This window comes from Juglans microcarpa x Juglans regia, chromosome 3D, assembly GCF_004785595.1.
Source record: "Juglans microcarpa x Juglans regia isolate MS1-56 chromosome 3D, Jm3101_v1.0, whole genome shotgun sequence".
Taxonomy (NCBI): domain Eukaryota; kingdom Viridiplantae; phylum Streptophyta; class Magnoliopsida; order Fagales; family Juglandaceae; genus Juglans; species Juglans microcarpa x Juglans regia.
The window spans coordinates 24200942-24227442 of NC_054598.1; the positions used below are offsets into that span (position 1 = coordinate 24200942).

The window sequence follows — 26501 nt, forward strand, 5'->3', positions numbered from 1 at the left end:
TAAATTTTTATTTATTTTTAATTTTGGCGATAAAATTAGGGGTAGATTAAAAAAAAAAAAAAAAACAAGATTATGGTAAGTGTTATATTTATCATCGAAGATTCGAAGTGTCCCAACACATTTGTCTTTCAATCTGATAAATTCCAAAACAAGTCTCCCTCCCAAAACTCCTCGGCCATATCGAATTCTCCCTTTCCTCTGTTTCCTTCCTCCCGCACTTAAATATCACAGGGATCTCACTCTACCATTGCTAGTCATTCCCTTTCACTCTTTTCAATATTTTGGCCGGTGAATTTCTCGTTTATTCTTCAGGAAAAATACTTGCATTGTTATTGGGTGAACCTCTGTAGTTGTTAGTGACTGAAGGTTCAGTAAATGATGCCACAAGTTTAACAGTCTTTCTCTGCATGCCTATTTTTGGTCATTAATCGATTTTCTTTTGAGAGGCTCCCCGACATCAAAATACAAAAAAAATCTCGTTTTTTCGTCAGCCTTTTTTCCACGGGTTTTTTCTCTTCATACGTTTAACAAAGTACAGGCGATCACGAAGTTGGTGATTTCGATTACACATTATGATTTTCTCATGAGCCTCGGCTGTACAGACCGCTTCTCTTAACCGGATCATTCTTCGGTTAATAGGGCTGTGCTCCAGGTTCGCTATTATTAGCCTTCTATATATTTTTGCTTGTAAATTTTCTTTTCGGCTTGGTTACTCAGTTTTAATATAGTTTATTGTTCTGGGAATTTGCTTCAATCGTTTGATACCCGGTAAAACAGCCAAGAAAGAAAAAAACACCTCTAATTAGCTGAAGCAAATTCGAGTCCGACTCTTAGGCTTTGATTTTGGTTCCAAGTTTACAGTTTTTCTTTTGGTTTAATAATTTCCGTGGGTTTTCTCTGTATTCTAAGGGAGGCTGTCAGTAAGTGTTCTTTAAATTATGACGGAACTGACTATATATTGAGAATTTTTATTTTGGCTGCCTGGGATTTGAGATTTTATTAATTTGTTTTGGCATGCATACCTTGGTTCATTCACCCCCCTCTAGGTGTTGTGTTAAGTCAGAACACTGATTTTTCAGGTTTTATTTCTTTGTGAGTTTTCTTTCAACTTTTTGTTTCCCTGAGCAGTTGATCTATACATTTGCTTTATTTCTTATCTGTTTAAGCATATATATCGTGTTTCACTTCCTGGATGTTTAATTATGTTCTCATTATTGATCATGGTTTAATTATAATGAATTTTCTCAACTCTGACAAAGTGATTTTAGGCATTTCATTTATTTATACTTTATATCATTTTTTGACTGAAAAAGACGGTATTACTACCGACCCTTTTGGTCAAAATGTCAAATTCAAATTTGTTGATCAAGATAAAGGTTTGAAATATTTACTCTTTGCAAAAGAAAAACGTCTGAATTTCCTCCAACAGGAAATCAGGTACAAAAAGATTTCTGAACAATTATCTTCGCCAATTTTAATTTCAAAAATTGATGATTTTAACAAGCGTCTTGTTTTTTATGTTTGTTCTGATTTATCAAATACTTTTTGGCATAGGAAGAAACACATCTTTTCTCTTCCCTATATAAAAAATTTTGATGAAAGCACTATTTCCACTAAAATCAGACCCATTGAGATGAATAGTCAGACTTTAGAATTCTGCAAAAAGGAAATTGCAGACCTTAAAGATAAGGGCATAATTAGAGACAGCATGTCCCCTTGGTCTTGCCCAGCCTTTTATGTACGAAAAAATGTACAACTAGAAAGAGGTACCCCTCGTCTAGTCATTAATTACAAACCCTTGAACAAAGTCTTGCAGTGGATTAGGTACCCTATTCCCAACAAAAATGACTTAATTCATAGGTTGAGTGATGTTGTGGTCTTCTCCAAATTTGACCTCAAATCTGGGTTTTGGTAAATCCAGATAGTTGAGTCAGACCGGTATAAGACAGACTTTGTTACCCCCTTTGGTCATTTCGAATGGAATGTGATACCATTCGGTCTAAAAAATGCCCCTAGTGAGTTCCAACATATCATGAACGATGTTTTTAACTCGTTCTCTGCTTTTACCATCGTCTATATAGATGATGTCCTTGTTTTTTTCAAATATATTGATGAACACTGGAAACATTTGAACTTGTTTCTAGACATTATTAGAATCAATGGCCTTGTCGTTTCAGTGAAGAAGATCAAACTGTTTCAAACCAAGATCAGATTCATTGGTTATGATATTTCTGAAGGGAAAATCAGGCCCATCCAAAGAGCCATTGATTTTGCTGACAAATTTCCTGATATCATTCTTAACAAAAATCAATTGCAGAGGTTCTTAGGATCTCTCAATTATGTTGCTGATTTCTACAAGGATATGAGGAAACAATGTCGTCCTTTGTTCAAACGACTTCATTCCATCCTCCTCCTTGGACAGAAATTCATACAAATATAGTGAGGAAAATCAAAGTACACGTTAAGACCATTCCGTGCTTTGGTATCCTCACTTCTGATTCTTTTAAAATTGTTGAAACAAATGCCTCAAACATTGGTTATGCTGGCATTTTGAAACAATCTGTTTCACCAGGTTCTCCTGAACAAATTGTTCGCTTCCATTCTGGAACCTGGAATCCTACACAAGAAAAATATAGTACTATTAAAAAAGAAATTTTGTCCATAGTACTATGTATTTCTAAATTTCAATCTGATTTGTTAAACAAAAGGTTTTTTACTTCGAATTGATTGCATGAGTGCTAAATTTGTTTTAGAACAAGATGTTGAAAATATTGCATCAAAACATATTTTTGTACGATGGTAAGGTATTTTAAGTGTTTTTGATTTCGATATAGAATACATCAAAGGCACTAATAATTCTATCCCTGATTTTCTTACCAGAGAAATCTTGCAGACACCCAACCATGAGCGTGAGCAAGAAGAAAGGAAAAGAAAAATAGAGAGTGAACCCCCCACCTCCAATACCTAGTATAAAACTCATCAAGAATGAGTCTGGATCCACCACTATGCCCAGTGCCTCATCAACAGTACTAGATATTGCCAATAGGTTCACACCTCTTGGTAAAATTGTGCAACCGGCGACCTTCGCGTCTACGGTTTCTACAACTTTTGATCCATATGCAAAAACAGTGGCATAAAAAATTCCTGCTTTAATTACTCCTCAGTTTTTCCTCCCAAAAGGAAAATCTGAATATCTGAAGAAGCCGTTTATAACCCATCTGTTTCACATAGAACTGAACCGTTCTAACCTAACAGATCCTTTTAAAATAGCCTCTTCTTATTTTCCCCCTAATTTCCACTGGATATCTGAAGATTCATCCAAAAATATCTAGTATTATTCTAGTATTTTGATTCTCACCAACTCTCTTGTCATTAAACCCATTTATGATAAGAATGATTCCACCAAACTAATTTACCACAGTGCTTACATTCTTCGAGTCATTACAGAAGCCAAATGGGGAACAAACCCATGGACTCCCAAAAGACTCTCAAACTCTGCACTGAGTTATAATTACTTTGATTATATAACTGTCTGGAGACGTTTCATGTTCTTTCAGGTATCTGATATGAGCCATTCATGGTTCATCAATTTTGATACGAGATTCAAAGGAATTTTCCCTTATTGGTTTCTCCAATAGTGGGATCAATTTGGATTAATTCCAGACAATCTTTATGAGCAGCTCGGCAAAGCTTTTACATTCTACCAACAAGTTGCTGGTACAAAATTAAACCGGCATTCAATGATGTTTCCTTATGAGCTCCATTTTTGCGAGAACTACAAACTACCGTGGATCTTTAAATGGACTTATGAGAAAAATGCCAATATAATTGACCGAGCTTCCTTCACAAAGTGGTGGGATAGGTTTGGATATACTGAAAAAGTAATCAACCAGATGATTAAAGATTTCTCTCAAGTCGCTCCTGATTTGCAAGACAAGAGGAAAAACCACCTGGTACACCTGCTTCAGCAATCAAATCTGGTACACCTGTTCCTGAATACCCTTTATTGATTCAGGCCCCTAGTTCACCAACTGTTTCAGCAAGAGGAAAAACCATCAGCTCATCCTTAAAGAAATCTTCTAAGTCTGTCAAAGATAATATCCTAAACAGACTTGGCAAAAAAGATTTAATAAAATTGCTTGAGCAACAATTGTCTAAGTCTACGAGCGATAATTCTGAAGACGATGAGAATTCAGAAGCATCCTCAGAGGTCTCATACAGTAACATATTTGGTCATGATTCAGAAGGCATTCCAAAACTGGAAGATGATTGACTACTACTTGAGTTCAAAGAAGACTAACCAAAGTCTACTTTGAGATAATCGTCGCCTAGTATCTAAAGCAGCCGCCTCAAAAGACAGCTGGAAGATAACCAGACGACCAAATGTTATTTTGTCATCTTATGTCAAAAGCAGCCGCTCACAAAAACAGCTGGAAAGACACAATAATGACACTCTGAGCCCCGTGCTTAAACAGTTCCTACTGTTCACTCACGGATTGATTTACTATTTTATTTTAATGATTGTAAACAGGAACTCCTTATGTTATAAAAGGAGAACCTTACTCTTGAGCTAAGGCAGAACTCACATTTGAGAGAAACATTTCTGATCCTCTCTCCCTAATCTTGAGTCTCTTTATATACCCTGATTTCTGTAAGTGTAAATCTGCACTACCTTGCACCTGTAATTACTTTAAGCTTGTTAATTTTAATAAAGTTTATATGTTTATTACAATTAATTTTGCATATTCATACATGCATATGGCTAGTTTAACCGCCTGTTTATTATGTGCTTGCATAATTTAATTATTGTGTAATTTATTCTAACTCTTCCATTCCCTTCATTCTCTTCTTTTTCAGTCAGCTTTGACTTTTCCTTCTTTCCTCTGTTTTGGTATTAGAGCCTATCTGGTATCTAATTGTTGTGAACTGTTTCTTCTTTGTTGAACTTATTTTGTTTTCTGACAACCTCCACCCGGAGTTTCTACTTTGGTTAGTTCAGGATCATCTTTCGACAAGTAGGTCAGGAACTCGAAGGTGTAAGTCCCGTTTTAAAGTCAGGGAGGCGAGTATAGGGCAGCTATAGGTTCAAACCCGATGGTCGAGAGTGGTAAGTTTGCAGACCCCTGAGATGCGACGGTTGGTGTTGTCCTCGGACAAAAATAAGTTGGATAAATAGATCCAATTCAACAATTAGTTCCAGGTCGGCTATGCCGCCTGACATAGTTAATGAGGAAGACTGTGCTTTTGAAGCAGCAGAGTCGTCTGTGTTGGGATCATGGAAGATTCCAAAACTTGATGTTAGCACGATCTATCGAACCAATTGGTTTGAGAGATCTATGCACACACAATTTTGCGTGCGCACTATTAAACAAACTTATGCTATTTCCAAAACTCAAGAAAAATGTTATCTCTTCCCAAAAGAACAGATGAAAAAATTCTTGCAGCAAGGTTTTAGATATATTCATATTGGATTTGTTTAAATTGCTGCCAAACCTTTAACAAGGAGAGGCATCAATGCATCCGTATTATTTTGTTTAAGGGATGTCATTTTCAATAATTTTGAAACAAGTATTCTCAGAATGATCCAATCCTCTCTTACGGATGGACCAGTTTATTTTAATTGTTATCCAGATTTAACACTTGCTCTTGATGATGAACATATTTTAAAATGTTTGACTTTAAATATTTTAACTTCTGGATATGATATGCTTAAGGGTAGCAAACCCCTTACTTTGATTTACAGGATTTATTATCGTCTTTTAAAAACGAGTTTAAATCCAAAGGATATTGCAAAACCCATCCAGGGAAAAACTCTTCTGATCCAGAGTTCAATCCCAAATACGGATGTTTCAACTCCAAAAATGATTTTTTGGAAAGACATAACTCTTCCCAAAGAATGGATTTTGGAAGAAGAAATCCCTTCCATCCATCGAAATCCTGTTGAAAGTTATCCAAGTAACATTCAATAGTACTTAGATGGAACTGTTAAAATTAGCTTTGATCAGACTAGATCTCCAGGGCTAAGAAGAAATTCTTTTGCTGGATCCAGTTCTTCTTTTGCAGGGTCAGAAATTCCAGTAAGAAGAGATCAAAATCTCAAACAATTTCTAGAAGATTCTGTTAAAACAGCCCAACTTGTTAATCCTGTTTTAAAACTGAAAGGACTTTCTACGTCCTCTCAGGTTACTTCTGCTTTTTATTCTGCACAGGATGTTGGATCCTTTAAAGACCAGCCTATTCATAATGAAACCGATAAAGAAGATGATTCATCTTTATCACCTACAACTTTAGATATGGTAGCTCCTGTTGCACCACAAGTTCATCACAGTTTAACTGTGTTGAATAAACCATTTGTGTTTGATCTTGTTTATCTTTTTGAAGAATACAAACTTTCAAAAAACAGCGCTAGGTGAAAAGCCTACCATGCAAAGTATTCTGAAAAAGAAAAACAACGTGTTAAACGGAAATGGAAAGAAGAAATGAATAAGCAACAAAAGCATATTCTTTTCTTCGATTTTGTTGATAATATTTATGTTTCTAACAATATTTTAAATGTTGTTAAAACTGATTTTGTCAAGGAAGAAGGAAAGATGGTAGTTCAATCTAGCCATCCATCTTTGGAGACAGTTCTCATCACCCACAAGGGAGTTGAGATATCTGCTTCACCTTTCAAAATCTCAGAAACTGTTTCTCGAGATCCTGAGAAGGACGAGTATAGGGTAGCTATAGGTTCAAACCCGAGGGCCGAGAGTGGTAAGTTCGCAGACCCCTGAGATGCGACGGTCGGTGTTGTTCTAGGACAAAATGAGTTGGATAAATAGATCCAATTCAACAAAGAAGAAACAATTCACAACAATTAGATACCAGATTGGCTTTAAAAAACTTTTTCTTCAAACTGTAAATCAAGAGGAGTAGGCATGGAATACCAGTTCTTCGTTAGACTCATTGGTTTAGGTCCTTTTGAAGAAAATCTGGCTATTTCAGGTTTTAAAATAATATCTTGAAAATTCTTTTCAAGTAGATCAAGATCATTTTCTTCAGAAGAGTGGTCGTTAGAAGCCTCATCTGTAGTTTCAACAAGAATTTCTTCTTCTATTTCTTTGTTAGACATAGCACTAGTAGAAGGCTGTTTCTTTTTCAGATCATTAAGCATTTGATCAATCTTATCTAAAGTCTTTGCCTGTGGGTTTTTAAAGTCAATTTGGCTCGACTTTCAGGTAAGATAATCAAAGGTTTTTCAATTATTTTCTTTGGTTGATCTGTAGTAAAAACCAAAGGAATAGGATCAGGTTTTTCAACCTTTTCTTCAATCCGATCTAACTGTTGTCTGATCGTATGAAGAGCAAGATTCACAAAGTTATTTTGAGAAATAACATTTTTTGTTTCTTTGAGAATCTTGTCATTCTCAGGATCTCGAGAAACAGTTTTTGAGATTTTAAAAGGTGAAGCAGATATCTCAACTCCCTTGTAGGTGATGAGAATTTACGATTGTTACTTCATCGTAATTAATATACTTTCGGTGAAATTAATTAATAGGTATGCCATCTCAATGGTCTTTGCTTCCCGCAGACTTGTTGAATAGCATTCAAGAGCAAACGGTGTCTTATGCTGATAAGGTGAGGCTCCATTGCGTTTGTGCTTCGTGGCGTTCCCAGCTGCCAAAACTACATGACCACCCCATCGGTACTCGACTTTGGTTGTTAGTACCTTTTAATGATAACCTTGATAGCAAGGTGGCATCTAAATTCTATGACCCCCTGGAGAAGAAGCTTTAGGAACTTGATCATTGCCGGAGGCCGAAGAGAAGGCGTTGTTTAAGGGTTCGAGACAAGGTGGCTGGGTGGTGGTTGCGGAAACTGGTGATTTGTGGTTAATCCACTTACAAGGGCCAGATTCCAGCTTCCTTCAAGGTCTAAGTTTCCTGATGTAAGAAAGAATCATGCTGATAAACATGACAATGAGTATTTAATTTGGGAGTACAATAATTTCAATCGTTATTTTCACGACGATGCAACTCATGTAAGGTACTATTTTCTACAAAAAGTTGTGTTATCTCCTAGTACTTGTGATACTGATTTTATAGCAGTGGCTATCTATGGGGAGGTATGTAGACTTGCCTACTGTAGACGTGGAGACAAGAAGCGGTCTGTGTTGACTGAAGACAAGTCTTAATTCAGATGTCATATTTCATGATCAAGTATCATATGCAGTAAGCTTTGGTGGTAGGCTGGTGGCTTTCGACTTCAATATTAATGGTTCTTGTCCAAAGCCAAAGAGGATAGAAATTGTAGCACCGTTTCCAGATTCGTTTGTAGGGCGGTTATATTTGGTTTGGTCATGTTCTGGAGGGATAATAATGGTGAGACGACATGCTGAACTCGATGATGAGGCCTTAGATAATGATGATGTACCTATAAATGTGACTCTTGGTTTTAACATATTCAAGCTTGACAGTACTAGTGACGATGGAAAAGGAAAATGGTGTGAGGTTGAAAGTTTAGGTGATCACGTGTTGTTTTTGGGATTGAATTCGTCTACAGCCTTTTCATGTTGTGATTTTCCATGTTGCTTCAAGGGAAATCAAATATATTGGACAGATGATAACGTTTATCATGTAGCAAAGGGAAGTGGAAGACTTATTGATCAAGGTGTGTACAGCTTGGATGAAAAAGTGTTTTGAGTGCTTTCCAGCTTGTATTAGTGACACTCGTCAGGTTTGGCCAGCACCAATCTGGATTATGCCTAAATAGCCTTAATTTCTGGTCAATTTCTTTTTGTTTATGCATGCCCGCACGCACATATAAACATATATACTATGTTGAAGCCAACATGCAAGACACGTATATATGCTTAGGTCTAAGTTATACATATAATCTTATCTATATGGATATATGAGGATGATGTTGAAGGTTAAATGTTTTTAATTTTATTTTGTATGGGTCAGTGCATATATGAGATTTAAATGTGAAAAATATTATCATGCATTGATAGGTGTTATGGAAAATTTGTTTGAGCGCATAATTTAGATTAGAGAGGAAATATTTTATCATATACTTGGATTCATATAGTTTCATTTTACACAACTCAAAATTAATTATATTTAGCATGTGTACATACAGTCAAAACTAACATACAATAATAATAATAATAATAACTAATTACTGTTGCTACATAGAAAAACACAACTTGTAGTAGTACTGGAATCCATGTAATAATACAGTTTTAAGGAATTTAAAAAATGCCAATAGTTTTTCGTGCTAGTTGATATGAAGCCTTGCATACTACCGGTGCTAGTTATTTTATCATTTTTTCTTATATATATATAAGTAGTGCTAATGTGCCATTAATTTATACCACTTACTTTGTCTCCTTGATGTGGCACTATAATGTGGTGTCATATGATTTATTATAAAAAATTAGAGATACAAATATAAAAGGGTAGAGGGAATTAGGATTTTAGTCTTCCTCTTTTTGTGTTTTTGGTTATCATTTTGTTTTCAATATGAGAAATGATTTGTACAAGTCCTAAATAGACAAATCTCATATAAGTCCTTATAAAAAAGTGGATCACACCTAAAAAAAGTGTAAAAAATATTATTCTTTATTAGTGGAATTCACTTTTTAACAATGGGCTTGTATGAAGCTTGTTTGAGACTTGTACCTAACATTACTTTTTGAATATATATTTTTACATTTTTTTAATAACCCACATGGCAACATATTGTGGTGCTATATCAAGGGAATAAAGTGAGTGGTATAAATTTGGACATGCATTACTCTATATAGTACTCTCTCTCTCTCTCTCTCTCTCTCTCTTTGTATATCTATTATATATAGAGGCTGTCAAATTGTTGTAAACGGAAATTCTTTGTTTTAACGGAGCTATGTTAACTTTCCATTAAATCCATGTTAAAGTCGAAAATTCCCTCTGTGTTAAAGTCAAAAACCAGACCCTTTCTCTAGAAACTAGTAGAAACTCACTCGTCCGAATCCAACTGGGGGGAAGGGGAGTTTCGGCTCCTTCTTCCTCTTCCTCCACTCTCTCTCTCTCTCTCTCTCCTTTTTTTTTTTTTTTTTTCAAGTTTTCAGCCAAATAAAGGGGGTAGCCATTTCGAGCTTCTCTGGTGACCGCCTCACTCGTTGATCTTGCAGTCGACCAGATTGGGAGCCAATCGGAGTGGCGCGTTGCTTGATGCGTGGTTTAAAGGAAATGTGTGGGGTTCTCAAACCACCGCATTCATCTTCCATCAACACCATGTATAGCAGCTCAGGGCCAAGCGACTCCAGCAATGTCTTGACTGGCCAAACGGCTCTTTTCCAGTGTGGGGCGTGTCATGCACGCACCGGCTGTGCAGAATTACTATATATACTTGTTTATTTGTGATTATCATCTCATGGTAGTGTTGGCTTCTGTATGGGTTTTCGGGTTGTTCGTTGAAGTTTTGTTTTTTGAGTATTGTTGGGTGGCCACAGATTTTTCTGTGTCATTTTGGGTATTTGTGGACTTGGGTTATTGTTTTTCTCTGCTTTGGATTGATTTAGAGCTCTGGGTTCTGTTTTAATTGATGTTTTTCATATTATGGTTATATATATTTTTTTTTTTTTGAATTTATATAAGCTGGATTTTCTCTTTCGTTTTCTGTTGGGTTGAATTCTACTTTGGTGTCTAGAACTGGAATTTGTATTTTTGTCACCCTTCTTCGTTTTGTTTTTCTTTTTTTTAATGGTTGAGGTTTGAAAATTTAATTGCTTTATTGCAATTCTCATGATGACTATTCAAGAATGCATATTACATGTTATGATGGAATTCCAAGCTTCGTGTGAAAAGCATGCTTGGTTTTTTGAGGAGCTTGTGATTGCTTTGAGATTGTTTTAGTTCTTAACGAAAAATTCGAGTGATTTTACTAATTTGATTTGTTATGAAGTTAGATTGGGCATACTTTCTTTGTCATTTGAGGTAGTTTTTTCTCCCTTTTTTTTCAACTAAATTCATATGTATTTCTCTCTCTCTATCCGGGTAACTTTTTACTTCTATAAAGTGACGTTTTCATAATATGGAGAATGGACGATGATTAATATTGCTATAGAGAATCTGTTTTATTCCTTTACAGTAAATGCTTATAGTCACCGACACACAATTCACTGTCATTGTTTACTGAAAAAGGTAAGATTCTTCATTAACATCCATCTGACAGTGGGGTAAATTAAGTATGTCTAATTAGAATCGTGGATTCTATTGTTTCTCAACTTGCTAAGTTTCTGAAGTTGGTGTAGAACATATACATTTTAGGCGATGTTTATGTTTATGATCTAGGGATTGGGACCCGCAGGGCCTTATTATATTGTGTTGTAAAGTGGTTACATTTATCAAAAAAGTGAAGGAGAGGTGAGGGCCTTGTAAAGATAGGGGTGACTTATATTTTCACTTTGATCTTTTATATCTTCTCTTTTTCTCCCTTCTCACATGCCATTATTGTGAGAATCATATTTTCTACGGCATAATTTTAATTCCATCTACTCTTTTCGTGCTTCAAGTCATGGTATCTTTAACAATATAAGCATATAGATGAGTTTGGGCTGTAAGACTTGCCTTTGAGATTGAAAGATTTGGGCATTATACTAAATTTTATTTATGCTCTGACATTCAACAAAAGATTGTTGAAAATAAAGACCTGGCTGGACTTGTGACAGTTATTGTCTTCGATATTGAGACTACTGGTTTTAGCAGAGAGAATGGACGGATCATTGAGATTGCACTTCAAGATCTTCAGGGAGGTGTAAACAGCACTTTCCAGACACTTGTAAACCCTCAACGCTATGTGCCAAATTCACATATACATGGCATTACAACCCGTATGGTCAACAGACCTGATGTTCCTAGGTATTCTATATTTATTTGCTTTCTATTTCCTTGGATTGTTTGTCCAGTAAAAGTCTCTACTTAAGAGGCGAAGGATTCCATTTGTTTTTTTTTTCTTTTGAAATGGTTTCTCATTCATTCATTCAGCATAGAACATTGTCTACAAAACCTTCCATGTCTTTCTGTAAACAGGAAGAAATACAAGTTGGTACATCTTCTATCCATACTTGCTCTACATTTGATCTTAAAGCTAACTTAGCCAAATTGTGTGCTACTGTGTTTGTATTTCTGTGTGTATTGAACTGCCCAATTGGACCACTCAGATAAAAAAGACTTTGAATCTTCAATAATACTGCCCAAGCATGATACATCTTCATCTGGACTATAAACTGCTCTTACAATGTTTTGAGCATCTCCTTCGAATGTCACTTTGTTGAGTCCCAAGTCTCTGCAAAGTTCCATAGCTTTTCTAAGAGCAAACCCTTCTGCTATTACTGGTTGGTCCACGTTGCCTTTGAATCCACAATATGTTGCTGTAGCTGCCCCATTTTCATCTCTGATAATGACTCCTATCCTCATTTTCCTTTGTTTGATATTACAAGCTGCATCCCAGTTAACTTTAAAGCTGTTTGCTCCTGGTGGAGACCATTTCTGGATGACTTCTACTCGACTGACCCATTCTCTACTTGAAACTGGTAGTCCCTCCTCTGCTAAGTGGTATTCTTCCAAGGATTCTCTTGCAGATCTGATAATGCTGCTCGGGTTCATAAATTTGTTGTCAAAAATAAAATTGTTCATTCTCATCCACAATCCCCTCATTATGATTGCAACTTCCTCTAGCTCAGTTTTGTTAAGCTTCCTTTCCAAACCCTCCAGTGCTTAAGCAGATCAGTTTCCATAATACCCCATTTATGAGTTGCTTTGTGAGACTCAGCCCACACATCACTAGCTGCTGGGCAAAGCCAGAGAACATGCATGACAGTCTCCTCTTCTTTCAAACAGATGGGGGCATAAAGGGGTTCTCAATAACTTTTTTTGTAAATAGCTTTCCTCTAGTAGCAAGAAGGTTGTTTCCTGTCTTCCACAAAAAAAGCTTCACCTTACCAGGAACTTTCAATTCCCATATGGACTTCCACCTACTATCCATCTCACCCTCCCTTGAAGACTCACCCACCACAGCCTTCTTTCTATTTTCTTCTAGAAAGTATGCACTTTTGACTGAGAAGACACCTTTTCCCGACGGACCCCATATCAATTTGTCCTCTACACCCCTAGTGCTCAAAGGGATACTACAAATATGAGCAGCTTCTTCTTTATTAAAAATAGACCCGATAAGGCCTTCAGTCCAATCCTTTGAATCATCATCAATCAGATCTCTGACTTTTGAATTTGCATCCAGTATCGAGATGGGGGATTGAACACAATAGGTTGAGGGGGATAACAGTCACTTTTGACCCCAAATGTTGATTTTCACACCATCCCCAACTTTCCACCTCAGCCCCTCCTTTAGTAATCCCAATGAGTTCCAAACACTCCTCCATATTAGAGAAGGAGCATTCCCCAATTTAGCTTCTATGATAGAGGTGTTCTTATGGTATTTTTCTTTGAAAATCTTGGCAACTAAAGATTGAGGGCTTTGCAACAATCTCTATACCTGTTTAGCAAGGAGTGCTAAATTGAAACTAGCCAAATCTCTAAACCCCAAACCTCCCATGCCCTTAGCTATCCCCATTTTTTCCCAGCTCATCCAATGTATCCCATTACCCCACCATAATTTGGACAGCATAATATTAATCTCCTTGCAAAGCTTTTTGGGAAGCTTAAACACATTCATTGTGTAAGAGAGAATTGCTTGAAGAACTGTCTTGATCAACACCTCCTTCCCTGCCCCTAATAGAAAACAATTCTTCCAGCTGTTGATCTTCTGCCACACCCTCTCCTTGAGACCTCTAAAAGTGTTATACTTTGATTTACCAACCATGGTTGGTAAACCAAGGTATTTTTCATAACTGCCTTGGACCAAAGACCCCCATTCTCTTAGAATAAGATTCCTGTCTGCCACAGGAGTATTTGAGCTAAAAAAGACTGATGTCTTCTCTTTATTCAGGAATTGACCAGAAGCTCTTTCATACCTCAACAACAACTCTTACAACCTCTTCCATTCCTCCACACAAGCCCTCTCAAATAAAATGCAGTCATCTGCAAACAGCTGATGATTTACTCTACTTCCTCCTCTCACCACAGTAACCCCTTTAGTATTCCCACCCAAATCTGAGTGATTAAGCAAAGAACTTAACCATTTTGCACATAATATGAATAAATAAGGGGATAAGGGATCCCCTTGTCTCAAGCCCCTCGAAGGAAAAATCTTTGACCCTGGCTTTCCATTGACTAACACAGAGTAAGAAACTGAGATTATACAGCTCATGACTAGCTCTATCCAAGCATCACAGAAGCCAAGTTTTTTCATTACTGCTTTCACAAAAGGCCACTCTATCGTATCATAAGCTTTTGACATGTCAAGCTTAATGGCCATGCTTCCTTTCTTAACCTTCCTCCCCACCTTCATGGTATGCAAAACCTCGTAGGCAATCATTATATTGTCAGTGATAATTCTGCCAGGAATTAAGGCACTTTGATTGCTTGAGATGATCCCTGACAGAACTCCTTTGAATCTGTTAACTAACACTTTGGAAATGATTTTATAAAAAAACGTTACAAAGACTGATGGGCCTATACTCAGTTACAACTTTTAGGTCCTTCTTCTTAGGAATTAGAGCAATAAAAGTAAAATTGACAGGTTGGAAAGGAATTATACCATTGAGATGGTCAAGAACAGCTGCACACACATCATCTCCAATTGTAACCCAATGGTTTTGGTAGAAGCAAGCTCCAAAACCATCAGGGCCTGGTGACGTTAGAGGTGCCATGCTTTTAATGGCTTCTTCAAACTCCTCCTTGCTAAAAGGTCTGAGCAGTTTGTCATTTTCCTCCCTTGTAACTCGAGGTTCTAAGTGTTTTAAGTAATCTTCCATCTCTTCTGAACTAGGCTGAGTTGAACTGAACAAGCTCTCAAAATATCCTTTGAAAGCTCCCTCAATGCCCTCCTAGTCTTTGCAGCTTCTCCCTTGCCCATCTACAATCAGTTTAATTGTGTTCTTTTGCCTCCTTTGGTTTGCACAAGCGTGAAAATACTTTGTGTTTCTGTCCCCCTTAGCATACCAATTTCTTTTAGCCCTTTGTTTCCACTTGATATCCTCCTTTTCAAGCAAAGTTCCAACTTCCTTCTGTAACTTCTTTATTTCAGCTGCATTAAGACAGCTCTCTTCATCTTGCAACCTTTTCAGTACCTCAGTTTTTAACTTTATTTCTTGATTCCTGTCTTGTTTGAACTGCTTACTCCATCCCAGAAGTGCCCCTCTACACCTTTCAAGTTGATTTGTTATTGGGATTTGTGAACCTCTCCTTCCTTTATTAATCCTCCATGCCTCTTGGATGACTTCCTCACATCCCTCCTCCTTATTCCAACTAGCTTCATATCTAAATATTCTACCAACCTTCCTTGTGAATCTGTCCCTTTTGTTCATAGTCAGCAGGATTGGCCTATGATCTGAGCTCCTGCCTATTAACACTTCCACCCAATATTCCTTAAACAACTGGACCCAAGATGGATTTGCTATTACCCTGTCAAGCCTTTCTTTCGTGAATGAAGCATTCTCATGTCTGTTGCTCCATGTAAACTTACTGCCCACCCACTTTAAGTCTGACAAGTTCCCCTTCTCCAATACTTTCCTGAAATTATCCATGAGTTTCTCTTGTCTGGGTCTGCCCCCTATCTTCTCATCATGAGTTAAGATATCATTGAAATCTCCCAATACACACCATCCTTGAAAACATGTTGGCTTTAAGGATGACAGTAGCTCCCAAGCTTCAGCTCTTTTGTGAGTTTTAGGATGGCCATAATGACAAGTTAACAGCCACCTCGAGCAATCCACCTCATTTGATATCCATGCATTTATGTGCTTTTGTGTGTAATTCAAAATTTCTAAATGGACCCTGCTACTCCATAACAGTGCTAAACCTCCTTTTTGACCCACAGATTCTACCACAAAACACCCTTCAAACTTAAGTCTCTTCTTAAAACCTTCATACTTGACTACTTTTAATCTAGTTTCCATTAATAAAACTACATCGGGTTTCTTCTCCTCTACCAAAAGGTAGAGATCTTGAATTGTCCGAGGGTTCCCAAGCCCTCGGCAGTTCCAGCTTAATATTTTCATTGAGAGTGGCGAGGCTGGTGACCAGCCTCCACCAATAATTGTTGAGAATTATCCACTGAACCTTCACTGTTCAAACTCCCTAGCTTGATCTTTTTTTGCACTTTTTCAGTTCCCATCACCTCTTCTTTTTTCCTCTTTCTAGTAACATACCCACCACCCTGCTTTGTATCCTCTCTTTTCTCTCTTGCTCTCATTTCCCCCCTCCCTTAGTCTTTCTATTAAGCAAGCCTTGACCCTCACCAATAGTGACTGTTTGCAGTGTCTCCTCTACCTCCAAACACCTTTGATCTCCACTTGCTTCCACCAACCAACCATCTACCCCTTCCATTCTTTTTTTTGATGTACCATTAGCACAGCTACTCTCTACTTCATTACTTTCATCCCCTCCCCTTAACCCAGGTGTATTTTCCTCCCCCTCAATATTTTGTTCAACCTCACCCCTTTTTGTTTCCTCACCCTCTGCCTCATGCTGGTCATCCCTTACACCCCCTTCTTCTCCCTCATTCACTTCTCTCCACTTGCTTTCAAAACCATTAGCTCTTATTTTCAACTTGGACACCATTTTTGTATCAGCCCTTAACCACACTCCATATTGTAACTTTTCACCCACCTTCCTAGTGCATCCCTGTGGGCCATGAATTAGGCAACCACACTCAAAGCAGAACCTGGGCAGCTTTTCATATTTAACTGGGATCCAGAACTTTTCACCTTTCATCTTGATTGTTCTACCTCTGGCCAGGGGTTTCATGGGCTCGATGTTGATGCGTACCCTTAGAAACTTACCCCATCCAACCCCATCTTCTTTTGTATCCACCTCTTCTACTTTACCTATTGTTCCCCCTATCTATTTGCCATGTTCTTCATTCATGCATGCAAGGGGCATATCATACATTTGGACCCAAAAACTTTCCTTATCAAACCTCATTCTTTGCGGGGGTGTATATTCATCAAATAGCTTCAAGGCTAAAAGATGAGAGTCAAAGAGCCAAGGTCTCCCACTCCATACGCATTGCTTATCTGCTTGTTAGCAAAGGTTATGGTAAACATGTTACCTCTTAGTTCAACGAACTTAGCAGGCTTGCTGACTCTCCATACTTTCTTCATTGTGTCCTCAAGAACCATTCTGAAACCTATTACCTCATCGACAGCATCGTCAATGGCTATAGCTTTCCCTTCTTCCTCTGTCAAACAAAACTTCCGCCACTGTTCCTCCAGATCATTCATTGTTGAAACCTTTTCCTCCCTTTCACACCTACAACTTCATCTTTCTTCCCCCAAAACCACTAGCTCGGTGCGAATTGCTCCTCCGTACTCCACCATGCTTTCCTTTTGCTCAGCTACGTAACCACTCACCTTGAACGTACTTAACCTCTTCCCACCACCTTTCCGTTGCAAAAGGTGTGGTCCCCCCACTTCACCTCAGCCACCCACTAGGAGAAACCGAGAGAAACATTCACAACACAAAAAAGACGTGGAAACCACTTGCATAGATTCCATTTGTTTGATATGCAGCATCATTGACATATATGTTTATATGATATAGTTATTTGAAGAAGACTCTGGAAAAATAGAATTAAATGTCACAGCTTTTATGTCATGTCCTGGTATATGCAATCAATTGAGATTTTGTGATAACTCTTTGCTACTTGTCTGTGTCTCAGACCATTTCTTGGCATGATTGTGGGATTTCACTTATTATCCGTTTATGTGAAGATTTTTGCAACTAAGATTTTTTTTTCTTTATTTAATTGTCTCTGAAAAATTTTAAAGATTATATTTTGTAACTATTTCGGTTTTAATCTGTAGTAATAAATGGCATGGAGAAACCAAGATAAAACAACTATTTATCTTGTGATTCTCATCTACTTAATTATCTTCTACTTAAGAAAAAAAATGAAAGTGTGTAATTATTTATCATCTACTTAATTATGACAGTTATGTTAGAAATTATATTTTTTTTTTCAAAAAGCATTACATTATTAATCAAAATTTTTTTCTTAATAAAAACAATGTTAATTCTTAAAAATAATTGTATAATTAAATTAGTCAATCGTACTTTACACGTTGCTTTTACCTAATATATATATATATATATATATATATGTGTGTGTGTGTGTGTGTAAAATAATGAGCCAAGGCTATTAAATAGTCAATTCCCCACAATGTTAACCTTCTCTCCAATAGCCGTTCCGAGTTACTCTTCGATGATTGGGCGTGTTGATGTTAGAGTTGACCCATATTGCACTCGTTCCGCCATGTAATTCTCTTTCTTGGAAGAATTTCTGAATTTTAAAATTCAAAACTTTATATCCCTTTAAATTCCTTCCACTTATTGTAACGGTTCATCTTTCCCTTGTATACTTTCCAAAATGAATCTTATAACTGTTCGGGCTGACCTTTCTTCAAAAGCAGCCCTCCAATAATTTAATACCATGTAGGCATTTCATTTACACTGCAATGAGACCGCATTGACAAAATTCCAAGAGTGACGCACATATCTCCCCCTTTCAGATCTCTTCTTCGACCAAAAAGCATCCATTCGGTCCCCCTTATGCTTGAGAGAGAGAGAGAGTTACAAAGGTATCAGAAGTGATTCGAGGTTGTGAGAAGGGCCTTAGAATGAAGTGCGTGACATTGCATAGAACCACCATTAAGAAGAAACCGAATATAAGTTTTGCAACTCTTGTAAATATTGTTGTTAGATTACCCGTACATGGGTCATCTTCTACTCTCTTGCTTGCCATTTTTGTTTCCACATCAATTCACCTTCTTTGATCCTCAAAAAAGCTTCTTTGTTCCTTTTTTTTTTTTTTTTTGGGGGGGGGGGGGGGGGGTTGTTTATGTAGCAAATGAAGAATGTCACCATTTATGCCTTTGGTGGTTTAGGCCGATGGGTGTGAGTGGCTGTGAATAAATGCTTGCTTAGTGGAGAAAATAAAGGAGCAGTGTTCGAAGATTCAGCCATGTAATTGCTGTAGCCAAAGTTGGATTGGAGAAATGAAAAGGGGCAGCAAGGAAGAGGAAGATGGAAGAGATGAAGGCTTCGTCGAGTCGGTGTTTGATTGAGATGCTTGCATCGGTGTCGGACTGAAGAGATGAAGAGGGGCAGTGAGGAAGAGAAAGATGGAAGAGATGAATGCTCTACAAAATCAAATACGCCTCTTGATTCTCTATGCTGGAGCCTATTGAAATTATTGTGTATTTCCTTACATGGCAACAGATGAATAGAAGGCTGCTCTTGGGCGATTCACAACCGAACCGCTTTGAAGCGGTTCTGTTTCATTTTCCTCTTTTGCTCTTGGACTTGATTGTTCATCCTGTAATGGGTAAACCTCGTGCAACCTCCTCTCAATGACCTAGCAAAAGTTGTTTCCAACAAAATGAGTTAGTCTTGCAATGTGACCGAATGGATGTCTTGCAAAACTTGAGAAAGAATGTATAAACCAAGGATAGAAAAATCTCTTCTTTTGTTTTTTTCCTGTTGTGTCATAACCATGGTGGGCAGTGGACAGGGGGCAGACGGACTAGTTGTGACGCCCCTAAATTCTGTGTGGGATCAGACAGATTCTAAAGTGTCGGGATATGCAATACAAAGTTACATGTATGGGAAACTAACATTACTAGACTTAGAAAGTATTTCTTGATGGACTTGAAAAGATAGATGACGTGACGTAACATAACGTGATGTGTGTGAGATGAATGACAATGTGACATGGCATAACTTGAAACATATAATATTTCATGACATAGCATAATGTCTAACGGATAAAGATTTCATGACATAGCGTAATGTATAATAGATAAAAATTTCATGACATAGCATAATGTGTAACAAATAAATATTTCGTGACATAGCATAATGCGTAACAAATAAATATTTTGTGACATATAAAAGATCATAAGAACATGAAAAATTATTGTCCTACCAACATACATACACAATATCCTGAAAGTAAGAGGCTAACTTATAGTGAGCGTAACGTGACGAATAACATGTACGAATTAATAGGAATGTAAGGAGATATTTATAAACGTTAGAAACTCCTCATCAATATTTTTGAAACATAAAAATACGAACTTAGAGTAAAATTACCATTTTATTCCTCTACATATTGAAAAATGATCATTTTACCTCTAACTTAAGAATTTCGCATTCTAACTCCAAAACTCACCAAAATTTATAATTTCTAGTATAAATTTTGTCCTAAATCCAAATCTCTAATTTGAGAAATTTAAAATATAACACAAATAGATCGAACATGCATAGACCGAAACATGTATAGGCTAAAACTCTTGATTTTTGATTCAATTCTTTCAAATCTCATTTCTCATGTTAAAGCTGAAATATGCAACATAAAAAAAAAAAAAAAAAAAAAAAAGAATTCATATCCTATTTTCAAATACATACTAGAACAACCAACAAAAAATTTATGAAAAAAATTACAAATTCCTTCGATACAAGACTTCAAGTATTTAACCTTAAGCACAACTCTTGATGTCCAATGTTTTATCTCTTTTCAAAACAACTCCAATAACTCCAAAAGTTCAATAACATACTCTTAATACATTCATAACACATTTATAAAAACTATCATGCTTTGAATAATTAAGTCAAAACCACAAAAGGTCACAAAATTACACTTAACACAATCCGTTTTCACCCTTTCACTAAAACTGAAAGCTAGCTGGTTTGGTTTGGATCTAATGGTTTTGATCAAACCATTAGATCCAAAACTTATCATGGATTAGATCATAAATGAACAAAATCATATGCTTAATAATCAAGTCCGAGAATAGATCTAACCATCAAACCTAAGATCACATGAGAAAATTTATATCAAAACAAAGATCTATCCAAAAACCTCAAATACATGACCTATACAGACCTTTTCATGTATAAAATTTCATATCTTGAAAATAAACACCATATATCCAATAACTAATATCGTAGACTAAAGTCTTAGGAATATCATATGTGAATATTAAAGCCATTGGAGCATGCTTTCACAACAAAAGATCAAGCTTATCCAAAACAAAATCTGTTTTCATTCTCCCAGTTTTCAACTTTTAAGATCTTTGCAAAACTCTCATAAACAAATATAACATGCTACTAATATTCATCAAAATTTTATATTAGCATGTTGGGTAGAAACTATAAAACAATATGACCAAGATCTTGCTAATAACTTGATCAAAGACATCAAACATCACACATTATCCAGACTATCGCCTGTAATGACCTCTTCATACTTAAACACACTCTTTACCCATCAAATGACCATGATGATTTATATAAAACATACCAATAGAAACTAGACTCAAAGTGTAACAATTTATTTCAAGGAAATATGGTGGGAAAATACTTAAAATTGCTTTCAAAAATTCCTACAAGGAAGGCCAAAAAAACAATCTGAGTGATCATCTGGTTTTCTCTCAAAGAAAAGGCTTCAAAAGTGATTAAATGAAAGGAAAATGGACAAGGACAACACTTAAGAATCTAGAGGGGTGATATGAGACATGTGAATGACACTTGGAGTGATGGGGTGTCAAGCAAAACCAGGTGCTAATACCAAGTGTTGCTATCCATGGTAGTCTGCTTGCTACTACCGTGTGAGAGGGAGGGGATGAAGTGGCTCTTGGCCTTCCCATCAACCACTATTTGTTGTTGACTTGGGCAGTGAAAGACAGCTATGATATGGGAGAAACTTGCTCCACAAGCCTTTTCTTGCGGTGCAATTTTGTGGGCCTTAATGGGTCTTAACCGAATGTGCCTTCATTTGAGATTTCAATGGGGTTCGGGTTTCTATCAAGCCCAAATCCAATCTTTTTTTTTTGCCCAATAAAACTACCAAGGCTTAAAATAAATAAGGGTATAATGACATAAATTTAAATGGTTAGTAGCATATGAAAGTGATTTAATCAACTGATTAAACACTAAACTACAACTGGTTACAAATAGGGTTTGGAGGCTAACATTTGGGGTTTGAAGAAACTATTTGGGGTTTTAGTTTTGATGAAGATTCTGGGGTTTCAATTTGATTCCAAGTTTTTATGGTTTCACTATGGTTGAAACCCTATTTGGTTTGGCACAAAATGGATGGTTGGATGAAATAGGGATTGGTTTAGGTGGCATGATCACAAAGCTTCATTTCCATCACATTTCCATCTCATGGTTCCTCTTTGTGCTAAATATCTAATACTATTTACCAAATGTGGCTAAGATCTTGTCAAGTGTCTAAATAAAATTCTTTAACCTAATTTGGACATTTCACACTTTGATATTGTAAACACTATTCTATGTACTAACACCAAGGCTACTATTCACTTCAAAAAAGTGAAAATTAAACTTTGCATTATAAAATCCTAAATACTCATACTAATCTCAAGTGCAAATATTTTGTCAAAATTTGAATTTTTAGGGCCTCGAATAAATCAAAACACGATTTCGAACAACTATTCTCCAAAACTCAAAAATTGTTTTATTGCACTATAAGATTTTAAATATTCATCTAAGTCTAATGGCGCAGAACATTTCTCATTCTAACACTTTTAAGTATCTCAAATAATTAAAATCGCATTTCTAGTACCACAGTGAAAAGTAAAATTGACTATACTGACATACTAAAACCAATGTAATAGATTGATTTTTTAAAACTTTCGGGATTTTCACAAGGTTCCTAAAGCCTAAAAAAATTCATCTATTGAATTTCCAATGGGCTGCTACACTAGTGGTGATCCCCCGCCCCCTACACAGGGACAGGGGTCCCGCCCTTATGTGCTGGGGTGAATTCTGGGAGACAAACTCCACCCTCCGCCCATGCAGGGGCGGGGTGCAGGAAGGGCCACCCCTGCCCCAATGGGCGGGTAACACCCCTATGTCTAGCCAAGTTGAAGTTCACATCTATAGCATATGTGATCCTTAATTAACCATGGAGATAAAGAGGAACATATTCTAGTATTTCTTATTAGCATTACCAATTTTTTTTAAATATTGTGTGGCATCTTAACCACCAATCATTTCACTTGGTTATGCAAAAGGTTCACACTTATCTGCACAACTTCAAAATACTAGATTTTGTATAGTATAAAACTCTAACTCCTTGGGCTTTCATTTTCTCAAGAAACTTTTTGAATCAAGATGATTCTATTTGAACTCAGCGTGATTCTGACACAGATTTGCATTTATGTGATTCTATTTAAACTCCTACTTCCTCTACTTCATTTTCTTTCAAATTTATTAGCCGAACTTATAAATAGCTCAAAGATTAAGCAATATAATTAAACATCATAAAGTTAGAGAGATTTAATAATTTCTCACAAATTATAAGGCTCCTATACCTATTCCTAAAAATAGGTTGAAGTAATATTGTGATTTAAGGCTCAATGTTGCGTGTATATGTGAGTGAAAAGTTCGGCAAATTGAGAGAGAAGGATGGAATGATGTTTAGGCTGCTGTAGGAGAAAAAAGAAGAGTAAATATAAAAAATCAATTGAAAGAAGGAAGAAGGAGGGGTTGAGGTGGGAGTGAAAAATGATGAATGCTTGACCTTTCTTTGATCTTATCTCATACTTCAGACTAGGGTTGTAATCAACCGAATTCATCAATCTTTTGGGTTATCAAGTTTATAAGCATGACCCAAATAATTCGAGTTTGAGCTCGAGCTGATCAAATACAAGCTCGAACTGAGTTGATTTATTTATCGATCTTTTCCCGTGCTCTTTAATGAGCTCAAGCCATGTCGAGTTACTACTCGGAGTTTTGCTCGTACTCCTTTGAATATTTTTTAGTTCCTTCTGAATGAATTGAATAATTAAAATATTACCAAATTCTAAAAAAATTATTATATTTAATGAAATTTTTACAATTAATATACAAACTCTATATTGAGTTATAAGATTATAAAACTTTTATGAATATATTTCTTATATGGTTCTCATATTGTAGTATATGAAAAAAGTTCAACATACTAACTATTATAATCCTAAAAATAACTACTATAAGTTAACCACTTAAGAGCATTCTCAATGGATTATATATAATACAACAAATGTAAATTCTTTAAAGAATTATCCATAAAATGAGCTCCATCCGATTATGTAAAAGAACATTTAAAATACAAATTGCTACAGTAACCCGCTATATGTAGTAGGTATTGTTCATCCTTCAACTAATTTTTTTATTATTTATAGTTCATTTACTTCCTCATTTCCTTTTACTTTTACATTTCAATACAAATTCTTTTTATTGTTCATCATTTAAAACGCCTATATTTTACTTTGTGTATATAGGACTGAATTACATTACATTCTATATAATAATATATGGATATTACAAATTTATTAGTAGAAATGAGATGTTTAAAAAGAATAAAAAAAATATTATTTAAATGATATGAAGAAAAAATTGATAAGGTGATATATGATATATTGTAAAAACCAGTATGTAGAATAGAAAAAGTGAAGTTTAGTGATGTATTTATTTTTAATATTTATTTGGCTTATATATTTTTATTTTGCGTGTGAATTATATTACATTATATATAATAATATATATGGCTATTACAAATTTATTAGTAGAAAGGAAATGTTTAAAAAGAATAAAAAAATATTATGTAAATGATGTGAAGAAAAAATATATAAGCTGATATATGATATATAGTAAAAATCAATATGTAAAATAGAAAAAGTGAAGTTTGGTGATTTATTTTAAATGATAAGATAAATGACCAATTGTGAATGCTCCAATTGAGTTACATGTTACATATTTAATTATAAAGGTTACTATACTTATAATATTAAATTTAATATGTATATAAGAATATATATATATATAAAAGAATATTAATATATATATATATATATATATATATATATTCAACGATGTATGGGCAAGTTCTTATTAAGTTGAGCTAACAAGCTAAGTCAGGCATAAACGAGTGTATATTAACATGCCATCACCGAGCTGAGCCAAGTTTAGCGGAATATGTGTCACTTATTAATCAAACATGTCTCTACTTTTATGATCGAGTTTTTTTCTTACAATTCGAACTTGGTTTGAATTTAGCTAAATGAGTATCGCAGGAGCAATTGTACAAACTAATTTATTTACAACCTTACTTAGGACATGTGGCATGTTGAAAGGGATTGCCTATTTTTCATATATAAACAATGCTTACTGTTTTATTCATAAAAAAAATAGAGATTACATCAATGCATCTTGCCAGATGACTTGTGAAACACTTTCAAGAAAAGAGTCCCACCAAATCACTAGGTCATCTATATGCCATGAATGTCTTGCCAAACAGTGGGCAACAACATTGGCCAATCGACCTCTATGCTGGACTATAGCATTTGGAAATCTTTGTAGCATTCTCCTAACCTGATGGACCAAGTTTCCCCAAACAGACAAAGGCTCTTGAGCTCTATTAAGTTATTGGACCACCAAAAGTGAATCACTCTCCACCTGAAGATCACATAGTCCCAAAGGAAAACAAATATGGAGTCCACTCAACACTGCTAAGAGTTCAATTTCCATAGGATCACTTAACTCATGTTCTGGTCTGCTAGCTGTGAAGATCACATGGCCACCCTCATCTCGAAGAATCATACCTACACCTAATCTGCACTGGTCATGGAATAGAGCACCATCAATGTTTAACTTTGGTACTCTTGAAGGTGGAGGCTTCCAACGGCATTGAGGCATCAATCCCTTGTTTTGCTCCTCTGCTGCAATTTTATACTCATGATAAACTGAGAGAGGATGATCCAATGCTTGTTCTGGAGATAACTGCTCATTCTCATAAATCAATTGATTTCTTCTGTACCATAATCCCCAAGCACCTAAAAATAGTTTCTCAATTTTACTTGATTTGTTTCTTCTAGCCAATTGAGCGGCAACCTGAGCAAAATCTCTTTGAAATTGACTCTTCTGCAAGAAACTCAGTTGAGCTTGCAAAACATCTTTGAAACTTGGACAATGGAGAAGGGCATGATTAATATCCTCATCTTCCATCTTACACCATCTACACTTTGTCTCTATCACCACCTTCTTAGCTTGTAAGTTTTTTAAAGAAGGTAAACCATTCTTGCACACCCTCTAACCAAAGATTTTCACCCTATTAGGAACTTGCATCTTTCATATTTTCCTCCACATTCTTCTCTACTCATCGCCATATGACACCTCACCAAGCTTCCTCTCAACACCAAAGGACATAAATAATCTGTATGCACTCTTCACACTAAACTATCCACTCTTCTCATAAGTACCTCATAAGCTTCTCTTGGGGGTAAGAGTCTTCTCACCTGCTCCATGTCCCTCCATTTTGTATGGCCATCTATCAGATCAGATACTGTCCAGTTCA

The 26501-nt window shown here is 36.0% G+C and overlaps 4 protein-coding genes and 1 pseudogene across 4 annotated transcripts in view; 2 read left to right on the forward strand and 3 right to left on the reverse strand.

Annotated features, from left to right (window-relative positions):
* Positions 1–274: 274 nt before the first annotated feature.
* LOC121256780 lies at positions 275–389 on the forward strand (annotated as a pseudogene).
* A 442-nt stretch (positions 390–831) lies between these two features.
* Positions 832–26501, forward strand: part of LOC121255906 — a 57738-nt gene continuing 32068 nt past the window's right edge. The window contains exon 1 of the mRNA XM_041156457.1: positions 832–920. The gene's annotated coding sequence lies outside the window, so the exon portion shown is untranslated. The remainder of the gene's footprint in view (positions 921–26501) is intronic.
* On the reverse strand, positions 12116–12679 carry LOC121255160. Its single transcript, XM_041155437.1, has one exon. The coding sequence runs from the start codon at positions 12677–12679 to the stop codon at positions 12116–12118; it is 564 nt and encodes a 187-aa protein (XP_041011371.1).
* LOC121255161 lies at positions 12855–14895 on the reverse strand. The gene is made up of 5 exons (XM_041155439.1): positions 14600–14895; positions 14282–14475; positions 14014–14131; positions 13515–13911; positions 12855–13211 (listed from the first exon to the last, which is right to left on the reverse strand). The coding sequence occupies exons 1-5, from the start codon at positions 14893–14895 to the stop codon at positions 12855–12857; spliced, it is 1362 nt and encodes a 453-aa protein (XP_041011373.1).
* On the reverse strand, positions 25571–26152 carry LOC121255162. Its single transcript, XM_041155440.1, has one exon. The coding sequence runs from the start codon at positions 26150–26152 to the stop codon at positions 25571–25573; it is 582 nt and encodes a 193-aa protein (XP_041011374.1).